Source organism: Fukomys damarensis, unplaced genomic scaffold (genome assembly GCF_012274545.1).
Source record: "Fukomys damarensis isolate Sample0158 unplaced genomic scaffold, DMR_v1.0_HiC HiC_scaffold_37, whole genome shotgun sequence".
Taxonomy (NCBI): Eukaryota; Metazoa; Chordata; class Mammalia; order Rodentia; family Bathyergidae; genus Fukomys; species Fukomys damarensis.
The window spans coordinates 18,549,277-18,568,431 of record NW_022900949.1 but is presented as its reverse complement, the minus strand read 5'-3'; the positions used below and the strand labels follow the sequence as shown (position 1 = coordinate 18,568,431).

Here is a 19,155-nt window from a genome sequence, read left to right as displayed (position 1 = left end):
CCTGGTTTATTACCTAGTTCTGCCATTTACAAGCACCATGACCTTAAAAACTTTCTGAGTCTTTCACGTAATTAGGAGCATAGTAATGCCTCTCTAAAAGTTCTCCTTACCAGCCTTAGTGACACAATGCGCCTAAAACTATCAGCCCACTGATACCTGGAGTATGATCAGAAGACAGGGACCACCGCATTTTTCCTTTGTCTTGGGGTAAAAGACACGTGGGTAAGTTTATGTTGGTTTTTTTTTTTAGAGGTGATTATATTTTTATAAAAACAACATGAAAGACACCAACCTTTCATCTTTAATTAAAAGAATCAAATTGTAACCTAAGTCCTTGTTTTTTGAGACAGACTTCAGATTTTACTTATCTTTCAACTGGAGTAAGGGTGTTTTTCCATATTCCAAGTGTCAATGCCCATTGGTTTGTGTCTGTTGACCATCACTTGCTAAAGAACACAAGGCTTCATGAAAACATCATAGGCTGATAGTTAAAAGCTGAGTCTGTCCTTCTGATTGGCTTGTTTGGGTTCGAAGTGCTTCTAAACACTCTGTCAACATTTTCAAGTCAGTCCTCGCTGACTCTGGGCTTGCCCACACAGAGTAGACACTCTCTCTCTGTTGGCCACGGGGCTGTCGCTCTGACCTGCTGCATGAATGTGTCTAACCTCCCCAGTGTCTGCAGACAGAGGCTGGCGTCTGTGACTCCTGACTCTGGAACTCTGCCTTACGAGCTTGGACAGCTAATGGTGGCCCAAACTGTAGACCACCTTTTATCTTTAAAAAGTGTATAATCCTGCATTACTTTTACAAAATAGTTCCTCCAAAAACTCAGGTGATATTCATCTCAACTCTGAGAATTTGTTCAGACATACATTACCCTATGGTACAACTGTAGACATTTCCTCATAGTTTTCTACTAAACCTTAAAATAGTGATCTGTGACTTTGTTTTGTTCTTGCTTTTTATTCTCACTTGTGCCATTTTTTTAATGATTTAGAACTTTTCTAGAAAACAATAGCCTTTCTTTTAATTTCAGCATGTTTTAAGCACCTAATTTTATCCCCATAACTACCAAGGGAGAAAATGAGTGGTGGATAGCAGAACACATATGTAAAAGTATATAAGTACATATTTCCCCTGCTATAAAACACTATTAAGCAAATTAAAGGGAATAAAATGTGCATTGTGGCTCATTCAAAACTGATCATGCAAAAACTGGGTAAGGTATGTTTTAAGCTGTGCTCTGTTGTCTGTATTGTTGGCAAGCTGCGAGAGAAGTTCGTCTTTCTATCTAGTCTGTAGGTTGGATCAGAGACTCCTGTGAATCTGTGTTTTCTGAGAAGTGAGAGGCCCGAAACTTGTTGGTGGTCAGCCTGGTGTTGTATCTAGCACACTCACATCTCTGCAGCAGGCATAACTGTGCACGGTCCTGATGATGCACGGCTGAGGGAGGGAACAGAAAGCCAGGGCCTGTGAGGCTGGGGGAAAACAGGCTCTAGGCAAAAGCCGCAGCAGGTGCTAAGGCAGAAGTGGGCCCATGGTGAGTGTCCCAAAGACCCGTTAAAGGGGAAATGAGGCTGAAATGGCGGAGTGGTGACGTACACACGATGAGGTACGGAGGCTGGGAGTGCCCAGATCACTCTGGTCTAGGGGCCACAGTAAGATTTTTATCAGGAGAATAAAGTGGACCGCTTTCTGTCCTGAGATCATTTCTGACTGCTCTGCAAGAACACAGCAGCCGCTGACCTGCTGATACTCTGCTGTCTCTTCTGTCACTGACAGGAACTTCTTTTTACTCTAACTGTCAACATTAGCAGCAAACATTTAAGCAGCTCGGCAGAAGTTCGTACATAAAGGGGAGGGCGTCTGCATAGTATTCTACAGGAAATACATGATGAATATTTATAAAAGTGAGAATTGTGGTATGCAAATATTGCTTGGTTTTGAGTAAAGCCACCTGTTGTCTTCTTAGCATGTTCTGTAGCACAGAGCAGTTTGCATTTTCATTGAGAAATGGTGTTGTCTGCATATGTTTTGGAAAAATTAACAATTAAATTTGGTATTTGCCTTATATTCAAAAGGAAATGTGTTCATGTTCATTTATGGAACAATTATTCCAAAGTTGTGTTTCTAGACCCTTCCTTTGATAATTTTTTCCGCATTACTTAAAAAGTATAATGAGATACTTGGAGAGAGTAATTTTGGGGAATAACTTGTATATGCTCATTAGAGGTCATATGAGATCGAAAGTAAATGTTTGGTATTGGAATATCAGGGCCCATTACTACAAACGTCTTAAGAAAAATGGCTTTTATTTTTCATTTTTCCTTCTGTGTTTCCAGGAAATTAACCATTTGATCTGTTTTTAAGTATGTATCAATAAAATATAAAATTATCTGTCTCTGCTCTAATTTGATCTTTTCATTCTTAATATTATCTACCTTTGATTTTTTTTTTGGCTTTAAACCTATGAAGCCTTTATTTAACCTTTTTATTCATGTATGTGTACTACACAAAGCAGTCACATTTGTTTCGGGGAATTTGTGTCTGTATCTGTTATATGTTATATACAAATGCATATATATCACATTTTGATGATTTTTCAGTCGTTTTACCCCTCCTCTCCTCCTCTTGCTGATCTGTCACTCCATCTCTACAGTCTTTTTGTCTTCTACCATCTCTTCTTTATTTTACTCTTTAGTTTATTTACACTTTAGCTTATTCATATAAGAGCAGCTATATGAAACAGACTCGTTAAAGAGTTACGGACGTTATACCACAGTCACATGTGCGTGCCAGCCTTTACCGCAGTGTGACTCACGGTAACCAAGCTCTGGAAACAACCTTGGTCAGTGCTGGCGAGCGTGTGGCACGCGCCAGAGCAGGCTGCTTCTTAGCATTGAAAGCTCTAAAAGGTTCGTGGTCCCTGGCCTAGATGCTCATCACAGAGGAATGGAAAGAGAAAAAGTGGGGTATGTGGACAATGCAACATTACCTCGTCATAAAGAAGAATGAAATAACGCATTTGCAGTAAAATAGATGGAATTGAGTCTGTAATGTTAAGCAAAGAAAGTCAGACGCAGAAAGTTAAATATATTGGTTGTTGCTTGTTGTTTTTTTGTTTTGTTCTGTTTTGTTTTGTTTTTGACCAGTCTTGAAAGGAATTTGTCTAGCTTTTTAAAGTTATTTTTGAAGAGTTATTGCACTTACCAGTCTTCCGATCTTATTTTTGTAAGCCCTTTCTTTAAGTTTTTCTCCTCCTTTTTCTACTTTCTTGTATTTTATTATGAAGTTATATAATGTTCAGCCCTTCTTCCTCTTTAACATAAAATTTAAGGCTGTGTATTTTCCCGAGTTCTGCTTTAGCTGCACACCATTGTTGTGTCATATTTTCATTGTTTTTCACTTCGAGTCTATTTTTTAATGCTCACATGTTTCTTCTTTGATCCTTGAGTTGTTTAATAGTGTCTTTTTATAGTACCCGGTGATAGAGCTTTAAAGCATTGTTCTTTTAGTTGTTGATTTCTCACTTCTCTGCATTTCGGCCATGTGCTCATACAGAATATCTGTCTTCTCGGACAGAGGGTTCCATAGCTACCCTAGTACATCTGCTGCAGTCAGATGGGAGCCGAGTGAGGGCTCCTTCCCTTCGCTCACCTGTGGGCAGGCCCTGCTCTGTGGGTTCCACAGTTAAACGCAGGTGCTTAAGATGCCCAAGGTGGCAGATCCGCAGTCCCGACACACGCAAAACACCAAATGTGAGGTGCCTGGAGCAGAGGAGTCTGCCCACAGCGGGGCACCTCGAGCTGGAGGAGCCTGAGTTCCTCTCCCCTTGTCTGTTCCTGCTGTCGTCCTGCGATCTTCAGTAAACATAACTACTTACTATTTATCGCAAGGTGTACGCGTGGCAGTTCTTTCCTTGATGTGCAAAAGAACCTAAGCTATCTTGGCCCACTCAACTGACACATGTCCATTAAATTCTCCTTGGCACTATTTTGTTTACATTTTATTTATTTTTAATTTTTTGTCCATTTACTCAAGAATCACTGAGATATATTGAAACTTCCCAATGAAATTGTGAATTTTTCAACTTATCGTGTTTTTTCCAATTTTTACTGTATATATTTTGCAGCTCTATTTTGAGCTGTATTTACTTGGTAAATAAAGATTTGGATTACTATGCAGTGGACCTTATTACTTCTAATAAGTATTTTTGCCTTAACATATATTTTGTCTGACACAGTCCTAATAAGGTCCATGCCACTTGGTTTTGTTTAGTATTTACATAGTGCTATTATTTTATTTCCAATATTTCTCTGTAGGTTTTCTGTGTATCTCTGCAAATGGTCTATAAATGCCAGTTTCTATCTTTTCTTTGTTAATTTTTGTCCATTAAAAATTATTGTGTTACTGGCCTATTTATAACTATTTTTACAGGATTATTTTGTTTATTTCTCTTCTTTTTTGCTGTTTCCTTTACTCTCTTTTACTGAGATTTTAGTTTAACTAGCTTTCTTCTCATATTTTGGAAAATATACCTATCTTGAGTATGTAGTGTTCAGTATTTGAAATGTATATATATCTTAAAGTCTGAAGTCAGAAAATTGTCTCCTGAACAATAAGAGGATCTTAAAACATTTAAAATCCTATCATTCCTCCACTTCTGATTATTGCCAACATCCCCTATTATGGTTTCCTATAGTTAGTGTTAGCTTAGATTGAACACACACAGACTTAACAATTCCTTTGCTGTTTTTTGGTAATTTAGAACTTTCTTATGTATCACTGCCATTCACAAGGTATGTCCTTTGTACAATCTCTCTCTCTCTCTCTCTCTCTCTTTCAGATCATTGGTACTAAAGTCAATTTTTGTTTTGGAAAAAAAATACATTGTGGATACTTTTATTGATTCCATATTAACGGTTATTTTCTTCCACCTGTTTGAATGTATTATTGTACCACTGTTTTCTATTTAAAAATCAGCAGCCTTTCTAATTGATTCCCTTTGTATGTAATAATTATTTTTCCTGACTGTTGGTTTTAAGACCATCTCATTGTCATTAGTCCTCTGTAATTTCATTCTGGTGTTTATAGGTATGAATTTTCTGTTGTTTATCATTTTTGAACTTCCTACACTTCAGGGTTCACATCTTCTACCTATTTCGAAAAACTCGGCCATTTTTTGAGGTAAAAATAAGTGCAAATTTTGTTGAGATAATTTTTCTGGAATTTACAAATATAAAACTTGCCATGATATTGCATCCAATAAACTTCAGTATTGTTTATAGTTATCTGTAGGAAAGAAAAATTAGTAATGCAAATAAAATAGATAGGGACAGTCACAGAGGAATTATGTTTTATAGAAAAAATATAAACAAAATTCAAGAGTAATGACATCCATAATTAAATTTGTGGGACTTTAAAAGAGACGGTTTAGGATTTCTGTTTGCTTGCTTGTCTGTTGGTTTAACAACAGAAAACTTTTGTCTCATGATTTTTTATTTTAATTTTATTGGTATAATTTATATTTACATAATAATCACATTCATCATAGGGAATTTGAATCTCTACATGATGGGGTGTGGAAAAAGAAAGAAAGAGAAAAGAAGGAAAAATGGAAACAGGGCTTTTGTAAATAAAGGGGAACAAGGGTTGAAGAGAGGGAAAAGGAATCGAGATGCATCGTGTACTGGTACACGTTCCCTGTGACAAAAGTTGTCACTCCATGAATCTAAACTCAGCTATTTGGGTTGCTTTTTCCAAGTCTTTGTAGTTTGTCCTCCTCGATCTCTGATTAGGTAGGTGTCAGGCCGAATAAGCCAGGAAAACAGAGTTGGTGCCAGGTACGTAGTTCAGCAGAGGGAGTTAACGTGGAGAATTGGTCACATATAAATGTTTGGGCACATCTGAAAGCCAAATGGAACGGCGAGGCAGTTTAGGTTCTAAATACCCTAAATCTCTCGACATTCCCAGAGCCATGGGAATACTGGGGGGGGGGGGCCTACCCAACCACCAGAGCTGCACCTCTAGACTACGGCATTTCTGTCCTGCAGGGAGAGGCAACACACAGTTCAAGGAGAAACTATCACAAAAACAGGAAACGGGAGAGAATGATCCCAGACTCTCTGTTTCTCCTACCATCCCGGCTGCTGTCTGGGACTCTCCTTGGCATAATTTCTCAGGACAGGAGGCAGCAGAAGAGGGAGTGTGGGAAGTACAGTTTTGAAAGGACAGCTGTAAGATTCGGAGCGTGGCTGATAATAGGAGGAACTGAAAGCAGGACAGCAGACTGATCATTCCACTCTCCCTATGTCTCTGACCCTGCTGTCATAATTTCCATTATATTGTCCCCATATATTGAATTTTATTTTGAGTGTGGGATTCATTGCTATTAAGTGTAGTCCTATTGTTCTAAAACCATCAGCAACATCATCTTTAGGGCTGTTAGCTCATTGGAGCTGTGCCTGCCTCAAAAGTGCAAGGTCCTGAGTTCGATCCCCACTACCAAGAAGTAAATACATAAATAAATAAAAGCAGAGGATAGAGTTTTTTATCTTCCCAAACTGAAACTCTCTACCTTTGAAGTAATATTTCTTGCTCTTCCTTTCCTCAGCTCCACCCCGACTGGCAACCATAATTTACTCACAATTTACTTTCTACATCCTTTAAACTTGACTGTGGGAGGAATTATTCAATTTTTTTCCCCTTTTGTAACTGGCTTATTTCACTTAGCATGCCTTCTAGACTCATCCCTTCCTGTTGTATTCAGCATGAATATCAAGAACTTTTTTCCTCTTTAAGTCTAAAGAGCATCTCACTGTCAGTGCTGTGTATCCCACAGTGCACAGGTGCGTCACCTCCTCCTGTGGTTATCTGTGCTGCTAGGAAGATGGATGTACGAATATCTCTGAGCTCATGTTTTGATTCTTTTGGATATATATTCAAGAAATGGAATTGGTAGATCATATGGTGGTTTTGTAGTTTTCAGTGTATTAGCCTCTCATTCTAAGTATTTTCTCTTTGGTGTTAGTTTAGAATTGTTTTCTTAATTTCATTTATTATTGCTCATGGATGCTGTGAAGAGATGCCACTGACTTTTTCATATTATTTGTATCTATAACTTTGCTGAATTCATTAGTTATAGTGTGTGTGAGTGTGTGTGTGTGTGTCTTTTTCTTCAGAACTTTCAACATACAAAGTGCAGTCATTTGTGGACAGAGATAATTTTAGCTTCTCATTCAATTTGAAAGCCTTTTATTTCTTATCCTTGCCTAACTTCTCTGGCTGGGATTCCCAGTATAATGTCTAATCAAAAAGGCAAAAGTGATCAGCTTTGTCTTGTTCCTTATAGGGGAGAGGGTTTCAGTCTTTCAAAGTTGCCTACAATACTGGCTGTGGGCTTTTCAGACATACATTTATTATGCTGAAGTAGTTTTCTTCTATCCAAAGTCTGTTGAGTGTTTTATATTGAAAGGCATTGCATTTTGTCAAATATATTTATGCATTATTTCAGATGATCATGTGACTTTCCCCTCTTTAGTTTATTAATATGTTCTGTTTGATTAATCTTTATGTGTTGAACCATTCTTGTAGTCCAGATTTTTGTAATGCTTTGAAATAAATATCAGTTGATCATAGCGTATGATCCTTTTAATATGCTGTTAGAATTCAGTTTCCTGATAGCATTTTGTTGAATATTGCATCAGTATTAAGAGAGCTGTTGATCTGTAGATTTCTTTTTTTGTTTGGATTTGTTGTTGGCATAATGCTGCCATCATAGAATGAGTTAGGAAATGTGCCCTCTTACTACATTTTTTGAAAAATTAGGAGAAAGATTGGTGTTAATTCATTAAATGTTTGGTAGAACTCATCAGTAAATGTATCTGGTCCAGTGTTTTTATTGTGATTGAGACGTTTTTGATTACCGATTCAGTTTTTGATTACTAGTTATAGTTCTATTTGGATTTTGTACTTCATGATTCAGTCTTATTTGTAGGTGTTTGTTCATTCCATGTAGTTCAAAATTTGTTGGCATCTAATTGTTTATACTGTAATCCTTTACCTAAAACCAGTTACAATTCCCCTGGTACACGTATAGTTTTAGTGATTTTTGTCTCTTTTTCTCTCAGTAAGTGTACTCTAAGACTTGTCATTTTTGGAGGTCTTTTTCAAGAATCACCTCAGTTTCTGTCTTTTTGTTTATTCTCTATTTTTATCTACACTTTTATCTTTATTATTTCCTTCCTTTTACTGCTTTTGAGTTTCTCTTACTCTCAATTTTTCTGCCTTTTTTTTTAAACTAAGAAAACATGCTGTATTTGAAGGTGGAGAAAAGAGGGAAGAGAGACGTGATCAGTAGCTACTCTGGGTGAGTAGGGAGCATTCGGAAGAAAAGTACTCCTTTCTTTCTACTGTACTCTTTGACAGCTGAAGTTTCTCATCTTGAACATTTTTGTATTGTTGTATTTTCATATGTCCCGAGATATTTTCAAATTTCCTTTGTGAGTTTTTTCTATCTCTCATACTAGAGGTATTAATAGCGTGCTGTTCACTTTCTATGTAGTTTTAAATTTTCCCAGTTTTCTTTCTGTTGTGGATTTCAAATTTTCTAATTTCATTCCATTTTGATCACAAAGATAACCTTGTATGTTTTCAGTCTTTTAAAAAATTTAAGACTGGTTTTGCAGCCTTATATATGATGTGTCTTAAAGAATATTCGTTATGTAGTTGAGCAGAATTTCTGTTCTCTTGTAGGTAGACCATTATTATAGAAGCGTCAGTTCCTTCGTTCAGTTCATTGTTTCTTCATATTTTGGAACTCTGATGTTTAATGCATGTAAATTGTAATTGTTATCTTCTTGACAAATTTATAATTTTAGTATCATATAACTTCCTGTTTTGTAATTTGTTTTTGGCTTAAAGTCCCTTTTGTCTACTACTAAGATAGCTCCCTTTTTGTTGCTATTTGCATGGAATATCTTTGTCTTTTCTCTCACTTTCAACCTATTCCTGTCCTTATATCTCAGTGTGCCTCTTGTAGGCAGCATATGATCAGATCGAGTTTCTTTATCCCTGTTCTGTCAATCCATCTTTTATTAGAAAGTTTAACCCATTTACATTCAAAACACTGATAAGGAAAGGCTTATTCTTACTTTTTGAATAATATTTTCTGTACATGGTACAGCATTTTTGTCATGCATTTACTCCAGTTTTGCCATGATTTTCAAGGGGATTTTTGTAATGCTATCCTTTGAATCCAGTCTCATTTCCTTTTGTGTATATTTTATAGATATTTCTTTGGGATTTCTATGGAACTTACCTATAACATTCTAAAACTGTAGCAATTTATTTCAAACTGGTACCAATATAACTCAACTGCACCTAAAAGTTCTACTCTTTTACAGCTGTCTCCCAAACTTTGTTATTGATGTCACAGATTATGTCTTTTTATGTACCTATTGACATAGATTTATAACTCTTTTATGCATTTGTGTTTTCAATCATGTAGAAGATAAAGAGGTGGAGTTAGAAAATAAGTTATAATAATAATAATAGTTTGCTATTGAACTCCTTTAGTGAAATTTTCAATTCAGTCAACTTTTCATAACTAGAATTTCTATTTAGCTCTATTTAATAAATTTATCAGATTTCATGTGATCTCTCTGATTATACTTTCAAGAGTTCCATCTCTATTCTTTGAAAAAATGAATTGATGACATCATTTCTTTTTTAAAATATTTGATAGAATTAATTGTTGAAACCATTTGAAATTTTTCTGCTTGCATTTTTCTGTTCATTTCTATTTAGTATTTGGCAACAATTTATGGAGATGCAACTTTGTTTCTGGCATGGTCTTACAAAGTGAACAAGAATTTCAGTCTTCACAGGCTTACAGTCCAGTGACAGAGAAAGACAATAAAACATGCTGACAGAGAGTTGAGTTGTATTTAGGAGGGTATAAGTGTTGCCAGAGTTGAGCAGGGTAGGGGAAACCAGGAGTTGGGAGTCAGAATGGAGTAGACAAGGGCATTAAAGATTTTAGATAAACTGGCCGGGGTAGGACCTTCTGAGAAGGTGGGCAGTGTAAGACTTCAGAGAAGTAGGAGCAGGAGTGGGGTATCTGGAGAAGCTCTAGGCAGAGGAGACAGAAGACAGCCCCAAAGTGTCAGCATGGCTCCTCTCTAATAGTGACCGTAAAGTTTGTTTATTTTATTAAAGAATTAAGTGAAGGTTTACAAAAGCAGCAGAATAGTTGTTTAGATGAATATTAAGATCCTATAATACTATACTTTTTATTATATTGTGGTCATTTTTTTCTTTTTTTCAGTCATTGATTTTAGGTGTACAGCACGCTGACATTCTTCATTGGGAATTTGTACCTGTACATAATATATACTGGTGGTTAGTTTTGCCCCACTCCCCTGCCCTCCCTTCAATCCCTCCACCCTTCCCTTTTAACAAAGACTTTGTTCCCATTTTTTCCTTTTCTCATAGTTATTGCTTCTTGAGGAAAAACCTCCAAAGCTCTATATATAACAAATCAATTAAAATGTCAGTCTTCATTTTTAAAAAGTGGCTTTGCAAATATATTTTCAAGCTTTGGATAATAGACATATTAAAATACACGCACACACATATACACACACACACACATACATACATACATACATACATTTGTTGGCTTATATGATCTTATAATTAAGAACTTAATTATGTGTTTTTAATTGTATTGCCAGAGAATTATTTTCTGTTCTGCAATTGCTAAGGATTAGACAAAACATGAACATTCATTATTATGGAGAATGCAGTTTACTGTAGTCATTAGATAATTAACTATTTACTTACTGTGACATTTTATTCTTAAGAAATATATAGCTTGGTGGTGGAAGCAATATAGTTTGAGTCAAAAGACTTCTTTCTAGTCTAATAGTTAACATTCTTTAATGTATGATTTTGAAGGAACCATTTTAAGTGACTTCATTTTACTAACTTGTTGGGAGTTGTGTTTGTTTTAAATGGGATTTGATTAGGTATATTCTTTTGCCTGTGTTTTTGTAATTCTGTGGTCATTGTTGTATAACATTTTATAACAGTGATGCACTATTTTAAATATTTGTCTGATTAAATATTGTTAAAGAGAAAAATTACATTTTTTATCCAGCTTATAGTTTGCTTATTCGCTGCATCTTTTCCTGAGCACTTCAGAATTACTTGCTTTGTCCCTTGGTCTGCTGTAGCACTCTATGCATGTATCAATTATCACTTTTCATAGTATGTGATGGTAACATATTTATTAACCTATCCACATGTGGCCTAGCTTTGGATTTCCCAAAGTTATTAAAATATTTCTCACACCTTTGATGTTCAGTCATTTTACTACCTGTAATTTGAAAAAACAACAATTAACTTCTAATAGTTAATATCTAAGAAATGAAATTTGTGTTCAATAACATTACGTTGGAAAGGCAGTATTTCATGTAATGAATGTTTCTCCTGGTGGAAAACTTCTATTTCAGACATTTAACAAGGTATAATTGGTCTTTAGGTCTAAAATTTGTATTATATAAATCACATAAAGGCTTATTTGAATGACTCAGGCGGATAGATGTGAGAAGTAGTTATTTTGTCGCTGATTATGAAATTGTTAAAGAGGGTGATTATTACTGATTACCTCTTTGCATTTTGGATCAAAGGCACAAATTTCATAAAGACTAAGTGTTCTAAGAACCAGTGAGAAGCATCTCTTTATGTACCGATATAATTTTTAGAAGACATTCATAGCCATTTACTGGATGATATGCCCTTAAGTATAATTAATCAGAATATGATCCCTAGTTTGCTTTAGATTTTCAGACTCCTTTCAATTCTCCATAATCTTTCTCTCTCCTACTTAAAAAACTCTCATTTGAAGAACCATATTTATTCATTCATTCAACATCAATGTTTCATGAACAGCTATAAGCTTTACTAGATTTGCAAGTAAACATGATAGATAAGGTCCCTGCTGTCAGAATTACCAGTAAACAGATATATGCTCATTTAATGAACATTGTGACTGTGCTAGCCACAATATATGCTTGCCATAATTCTGAGAATTGTGGATACAGTAGTAGAATAACAGAAGTCTGCACCCTTGCATGGCTCACACAAACGTGGAAGAGTATTAGTTGAGTGGGGAGGCTAAGTTTATGAAGGTTGGTCAGGAAAAGTTTAAGAAGTCACAGCTGCACTGAAACTCAAATGATGGAGGGAGGACCTAAAGGACTGATTGAGGCCCAGGGGCAGACACTACCAGGGAGATGAATGGGCTCCCTATCCTTCATGCATACTGATTTGTAGTTTTTGGAGTGAGATGATCGGGAAATTTATTCTGCACCTTTTTTCCAGTTACTAATGAAATGGAGCCATCAGTTGTGAAGTTTTTTGGGAAGGAGCGGTCAACAAAGAAGGAAAATCTGAGAAAAAATTCTGAGAAGAGGCAGTGTGAGGTAGACTGCCCTGCCCCTAGGAGAGTGTGGTGAAGAAAGAGAAGGGAGGGGGATCACAGGAATACATCCTGCGAGGTCAATTCTGAGGCGAGGGAAGACGAGTCAGAAGTGAGGACGGGAGAGGGTGGAGCCTCACGGTCAAGGGGGGACAGGTTGGCCTGCGTGTGAGGTCGACGTGGTCACACAGGTAAATCTCCCGGCTTGACAGCATGGAATATTAATACATTAATAGACGATTAATTAGTAGATATGTCTCCGTGCATACAAATGCAACTGCAATCAAATCTCTAACATTAAAAACTGTGTGTGTTTGTATAACTGACAAAATAGGAGGGTTTCTGAAAGCATAGAGAGCACTTTCTCTTTTTAACCCTCTTTTATAGAAATAATTGAATGGAATATAGGAAAAGCATGGAAAGTTAAAAGCATTACTTGGATCAAAATCTGGGCTCTTTGTTTATCTATAATCTCCTTTGTGAGGTGACTTGACATTACTGACCACATTCCCTTAATTTATTGATTAACTAATTATCTCAGCAGTGTACAAGGTGTCAGGCACACGACAACCATATTTGGTATCATCTAGGTAAATAATATCTGCTATCATCAATCATATCTGATATCGTTTATTATACCTGATATCCTTCTTGTATTTGTAATGACATCAGACATTGATGTTACTGGCGACAATGGCAGCCAATGACCTCATTTGTTTTAATGAATTAGTAATCATTTCTGCACCCTCCAGGGGGTGGGCCTACGGGAAAGGTGTCAGAGAGCAGCACAGAGTGGTTTTGGGGCCCACATGCAGGGCCCGCGATTCGCGATTCAGGCGGGTGGAGTGTGGCCGCCTCCGGAACAAGCGCCACCTAGGCCGAGACGGGAAAGATGGGATTGGAGTTTAGTGGGGACGCCGAAGGCAGAAGTGGAGGGGACGGTGTAGCTATTGAGACCCTCCAGGGAGAAAGAAATGAGAGGGGGGTCCAGAGGGGCTGCGTCCTGGTGTGAGAGACGTTGTGCTGGGGCGGGAAGCGAGGAGACCTTTACAGGGCTTGGTGGGGTGTGGTGAGAAAATTATATCTTAAAAGCACGTAAGGACCCATTATTGGGTACTACATGGAGCTTTAACGTAAAACACTATCACTTATCAAGTGTAACGTCAGCCTTTGTGAAAAAATTGAACTTTATTTTCTCTAAGGTTATTGTAAAATTCTTCAATTCATTGTAATCTGTGCATTTAAAGAAGTAAATTAAAATGACATAAATGTCTTCTATTTTAATTTGAAAGGAATTAATAGCAATTAATAGGAGCCTATATTAAATGTAGAAATAAAGCCCTGCTTTGAAACATCATTAATCTCATATTAACCCACTTGCAAGGGAGAAATTAAAATTGTCTGTGGCTCTAAAGTACATTTCGGTGCAGTTGCATTTTTTTCTATTATAGTAATAAAAATATTAGGTAATTTCTCATAGTTTACATGTGCCATTTCATTTCCCTAATCAAATACAAATGAAATTGCACTTTTTCTCCCCAGTGACCTAAGTCTTTGAGATGTTCCCATTAACTGGAAAGACAGTCATCTTTGATCATTTTCCTGATCCTTCTGATACATGGGAAATAACCGAAACAATCGGCAAAGGAACTTACGGAAAAGTTTTTAAAGTATTGAACAAGAAAAATGGCCAAAAAGCAGCAGTCAAAATTCTGGATCCAGTTCACGTAAGCCACTGTTTTCCACCGAATTAACTCTATTTTTATCTGTATTAAACAGTTTCAAAGTTTGTAAGCATCTTCTATTGATTCATTTATTACAGTCTTTCTAACGCAAGTTACAATTTGAAAAAATGTTAAAGCCTACTTGTTTGATTTTGTTAATGTCCTCTATGTAATAAGACACAGCAAGTACTTGATAAACAGTGAATATATACATAATCGCATAAATAAATGCAGATCTTAGTAGCTCAGTAGTTCATTCAATGTTATTTTAGAATCTCAAAAAATAGTAAAAAATATAAACTCCTAGTCAAGCTGTAACTATGAATGTCACCTTACCCAGATTTCCTTTTCTTCCCACATTTACTTACTCTTCTGGTAGAATTTCTCTTAAGCTAAAGTGAAGAGATTTTTTATTGTTATTATTAAACTAAATTTCTTGCAGAGAAGGGAGATTCATTTTCAGGTTCACTTAGTATTTCCGGAGCTGAAGGGTCGGTGCTCTGTAAGAGCAGGAGGGTCCTCACTGTGAAGGGCTGAACCCCGCTCTCCCCCTCGTTCAGCCCTGGGCTCTGCTCACGTGGGGCTCCGGCCGTGGCCCCCCGCGCTCACAGGGGTCGTGGTGAAGGGAAACACCGAGCCTCCTCCTCCTGAGCCTCCTCCTCCTGCTGCTAGTGTCACGGGGAGGTCATGAGCGTTCAGTTTGGTGGAAATGATTCTGGCTCTTGTGTGTGTTGTATCGTTGAAGTCGGAACTTTGTCGTGCAAGGCAAGCGCCCTGCCCCGCAGCCCTGACTACTGTGAGGGTGCTGGATGTTCAACTGCTGGGAGGTCCCTGTGCTCCCACAGCACGTGCGAGCGGGGCCCACACACACCCCATTTCTAGTGAGAGCAAGTCCGGCACCCCAGCTCTTGCAGGGGCCACGGTCCTTAGGGAAATCTGCCCAGCTGTGGCAGACCTGCAAAAGGTCAGTGGTTTTTCCTTGTTCATCTTTGGGTATTTTTTTTTTTTTTTTTTTTTTTGTACCAAGAATCAAACTCAGGTCCTTGCTCTTGCGAGGCAGTCAGTGAAACCAGTGAGCTAAACCCCTGGCCCCAAGGTTTTCTTATTGCTCTGAGTTATTTCTTGCATATGTGATTTGCTAGAAAGATGACTAAGTGACTAGTTTGCAAATTTTATTACAATAGCAAACTGCTGGGGTTGGTGGCACACCTCCATACGGAGGCTGAGGCAGGTGGATCTCAAGTTCCAGGGCAGCCTGTGTAACAAAGTGAGACTCTGTTTCAAAATAAAAAACATCAAAAGGGCTGTGGATGCATCCCAGTTTTCCCTGGGTTCAGTTGCCAGTAACACCAACACACACACACACACACACAGGCACGCATGCAAAATGGCAACCCATTCTCCTTCTGGTGAATGGGCATTAGTTAAGCAAAGCTTATATTCCATGTTTCATTTCCGGTTTTTTGAAAAGTAGGGATGTATTGCTTATATGAGTGGGTTTTTTTTATTTTGTTTTGTTTTGTTGGTACCGGAGATCAAACTCAGGCCCTTGCGCTTGTGAGGCAGGCAGCAGTATGACTGGTCTTTTATAGTTTTTAAATATCTGGTATTTCAAAGGAACAAAATAAACCAACTTTCTAGTCTTGAATGTTTTTATTTCAAGTCAAGGCTTTGTCATTGTATCCAAGTTATTAATACAGTGAAAGCAACACCTGCATATTAAAAGCAAAATTCAGTTGCATTTAAAAAGAGCCTTTTACTTTTTCCTTTTAAAATTCAATTAAACTAATATAACTCGAAATGCATTTGATTAGCACAAAAATCTTCTCTGTAATGTAAAGAGAAATTCCGGTGCACAGTACTAATCATAGTTAAAAACTATCATGACTGTGGCTTAACAAACTGAATCCTGTTTGAAAGTCTAATATGTTCACTTGACATTACTAGTATTTTTCTCACAGTTCTCTTATGATTTTTTGAAACTAGGACATCGATGAAGAGATTGAAGCCGAGTATAACATTCTAAAAGCGCTTTCTGACCACCCTAATGTGGTCAAATTCTATGGGATTTACTTTAAGAAGGATAAAATAAATGGAGATAAGCTGTGGCTGGTCCTTGAGGTAAGAGTTTCACCACTACTTGTGCGGGTAGACATTTGAAGTGTGACCCTGGAATGGCTTCATGTTTATGTAATTTCGGCACCGTAAAACACTTCTCCTCCATAGAATTGTTGTGTCCAGTCATGGCCTTGTCATTGTAATGTGTACGCTGGGCAATTTAAAATGTACAAACATGATGAATGATTGAAGGGACATCAGTCCACAGTGAAAAAGAAATGAAGAGACAGGCAGAAAATTTTTTAAAAAACAAATTATCAGAAGGATTTTATTATCATGTTTATTTATTCATTTATATTTTGTTCAGTTAACATGTGACCAAGGGTCTGGCCCAAGTGCCAGCAAATAAGAGAAAATTAATGTTAAGTGAGACTTCATTAGAGAAAAATAACTGCAATCTTCTTTTACTGTCTTTACTGAATATTAATGACTTAACTACAGAATAAGGTGTTTATATTTATGAGGAAGAAAATTCACCAGAAATGGTATTTATACTGAATAAGTTACCACAGGGAAGCTAGGGAGTCTGTCCTTTCAAGTCCTGAGAGTCAATTTCTAGTGTTTGCCTGTCTTCTACAAGGAGGGGTGCTGAGTTCCCCCACACGGTGATGCCGGTCTTGGGAGAATTCCGTTTTCTGGAAGGCTTCATCAGGTTTGGTTGTCTGGTGCGAGTTGTTCTCTCCTGCAGAATGGAGCTGGGAGCTCCCATGGCAGAAGGCAGAAAGCCAAGGGGCCTAGCACTGTGTGAGGCCTTTTGTGTATTGGCTTTGATCCTATTTGCCCTAAGGAACTATTCTCCAGGCCCAATCTCTTCTGAAGGCTCCACCTCTTATTACTGTCTCATTGGGCATGAAGTTTCAAAGCCAGAATTTTGGAAGGGAAACATTCAAACCATTACAAGCACAATATATATAAATTTTATCATTTTCCTACTATATATTTTTCTACTATAATTTTAAAATGATTCTACAAATAAAGTATCACTGTAGAAAATATTTGAAACTATGAAAATACCATTCTTAACATTTACCTCATTTTTGTATAAAGTGATTGGCAGTATTACTTATGAAATTATCCTATTTTTTCACCGACTACAATTGGAAATACAGCCCTATCATTTTTTTTCTTTTCCATTGAAAATAATTTCACTTGGTTAATAAAACATAGATAGTGTTAACATGGGTGGAACTGGAGATAGTTGTGTTAGATGAAATAATGCAGGCACAGAAAGACAGGTCCTGCATGATCTCCCTCTTATGTGGAATATAAAAAAGTCAGTCCTACAGAAGTTGATAGCAGGACAGTGATTACCTGAGGATGGGAGAGTGTGGAGGAAGAACACATGGGGAAAGATTGATCGATGGGTATCAGGTACAAATAGGTATATGTCATTCTTCTTGCTTTTGTACAGTATCTATTGGTTATAGATATCACTTATACATGTACACCTCAAAATTCTAGAAGAAAGGATTTTGATTATTTCACTATAAAGAAATTCTAAAAGTTTCAGGAAATAGCTATGTTTACACTGATTTAAACATTACATAATATGTTCATGTTTTGAAAAATCCCATGGAATCACGTTAATATGGTCAGTTTTTATGTATTTGTTAAAATAAATTTAATTTTAAGAGGAAACTAAGTGTGATGGTGCACACCTGTAGAACCAGCTACCTAGAGGGCTGGGACAAGGAGGATGGCTGGAGACTAGGTTGAGGCCATTCTAGGTAACACAGTGAATGCCATCTCAAAAACCAAAAACAGCAACAATGAAAAGGCAGGCAGTACAAAAGGGTCAGATATAAAGTAGTAAAAACGTAGATCAAGTTTACTGTGCCACCTCCTCCTGAACAGGTGTACATTTGATATGTTGTGGTTCTAGTACCTGAAAAAATATGGCTGAGCTCTACTCTCTCATTTAATAATCTATGTTCTTAATTTTGAACATTCCTGCCTGATTCCTATTATGCAATCTGCTGTTGTCACCAAATCTTGAGTCCTTCTACTTCCACTTCTGTGGGGAGCAGAACCTCCCCTCACTTACCTGGCAGGGTCGGGAGGTGGACACTCTGAAGTGCAATAGAAAAGAGGGTCTCATGTTGAGTCTTTGGCTTAGAGATTTCCAAATTACCCACTGCTTTCTGCCCCTTATCAGCCATAGCTTCACCTCCACTGCCGTGGTTCCCCAAAGAGCCTCATCAAGTACTTCTGCCTGTGGCTCCTTCTGCTTTGCTAGATCAGTTTGTTATGGAAGGAATTGGTAAGTGACATGCACAGAGAGATGCATAATGGAAGTAAAATAATAAAAGGTTTATTCTGTCAACAAAAGGCTGATCACACCAAGAGCAGTGGCAGAGATCGACCACATGCTGTGTTACAGCTCCTTCTTTTATAGGGTTTCATAGCCATGATCTCATTCAGGTGGTTGTATTGTATTTCCTCCATTTACATTTATTGATATACAAATCATAATCACAAGACAGTTAACTTTTAATCCAGATGTAGCAATTCTTTAAGGATTTGCCTAGCTATCTATTCTAGTCCAGGGGAAGGGGGTATTCCCAGGCAAGAAAGCAAAGTTAACAATGATTCTTTCATCTTCACCTTTACAATCACATGGTTTACAAAGCTTTGGATCTCGGGGGTCTTGATGCACCCTGTTATCTCAGGATGAGGCCAGATGTCTGATTCTATGGTTAGTGTCTGTTAATTTTGAGCTAAACAAAGCAGATTGCTGTTAGAGACAGCAGAAGTCATTCTACATATTCTTAATATTTTGTAGGTCTTGGTTATTCACAAAAGTTTTCTCTATCAAGTTACCACTTGTTC

The 19,155-nt window shown here is 37.3% G+C and overlaps 1 protein-coding gene across 1 annotated transcript in view; it reads left to right on the top strand.

The window, feature by feature from the left end:
- The first annotated feature begins 14,043 nt into the window (after window positions 1-14,043).
- Window positions 14,044-19,155, top strand: part of Myo3a (myosin IIIA) — a 173,536-nt gene continuing 168,424 nt past the window's right edge. Inside the window, exons 1-2 of the mRNA XM_010614690.1 lie at window positions 14,044-14,211; window positions 16,195-16,329. Of these exons, the coding sequence (XP_010612992.1) occupies window positions 14,044-14,211; window positions 16,195-16,329 (303 nt within the window). The remainder of the gene's footprint in view (window positions 14,212-16,194; window positions 16,330-19,155) is intronic.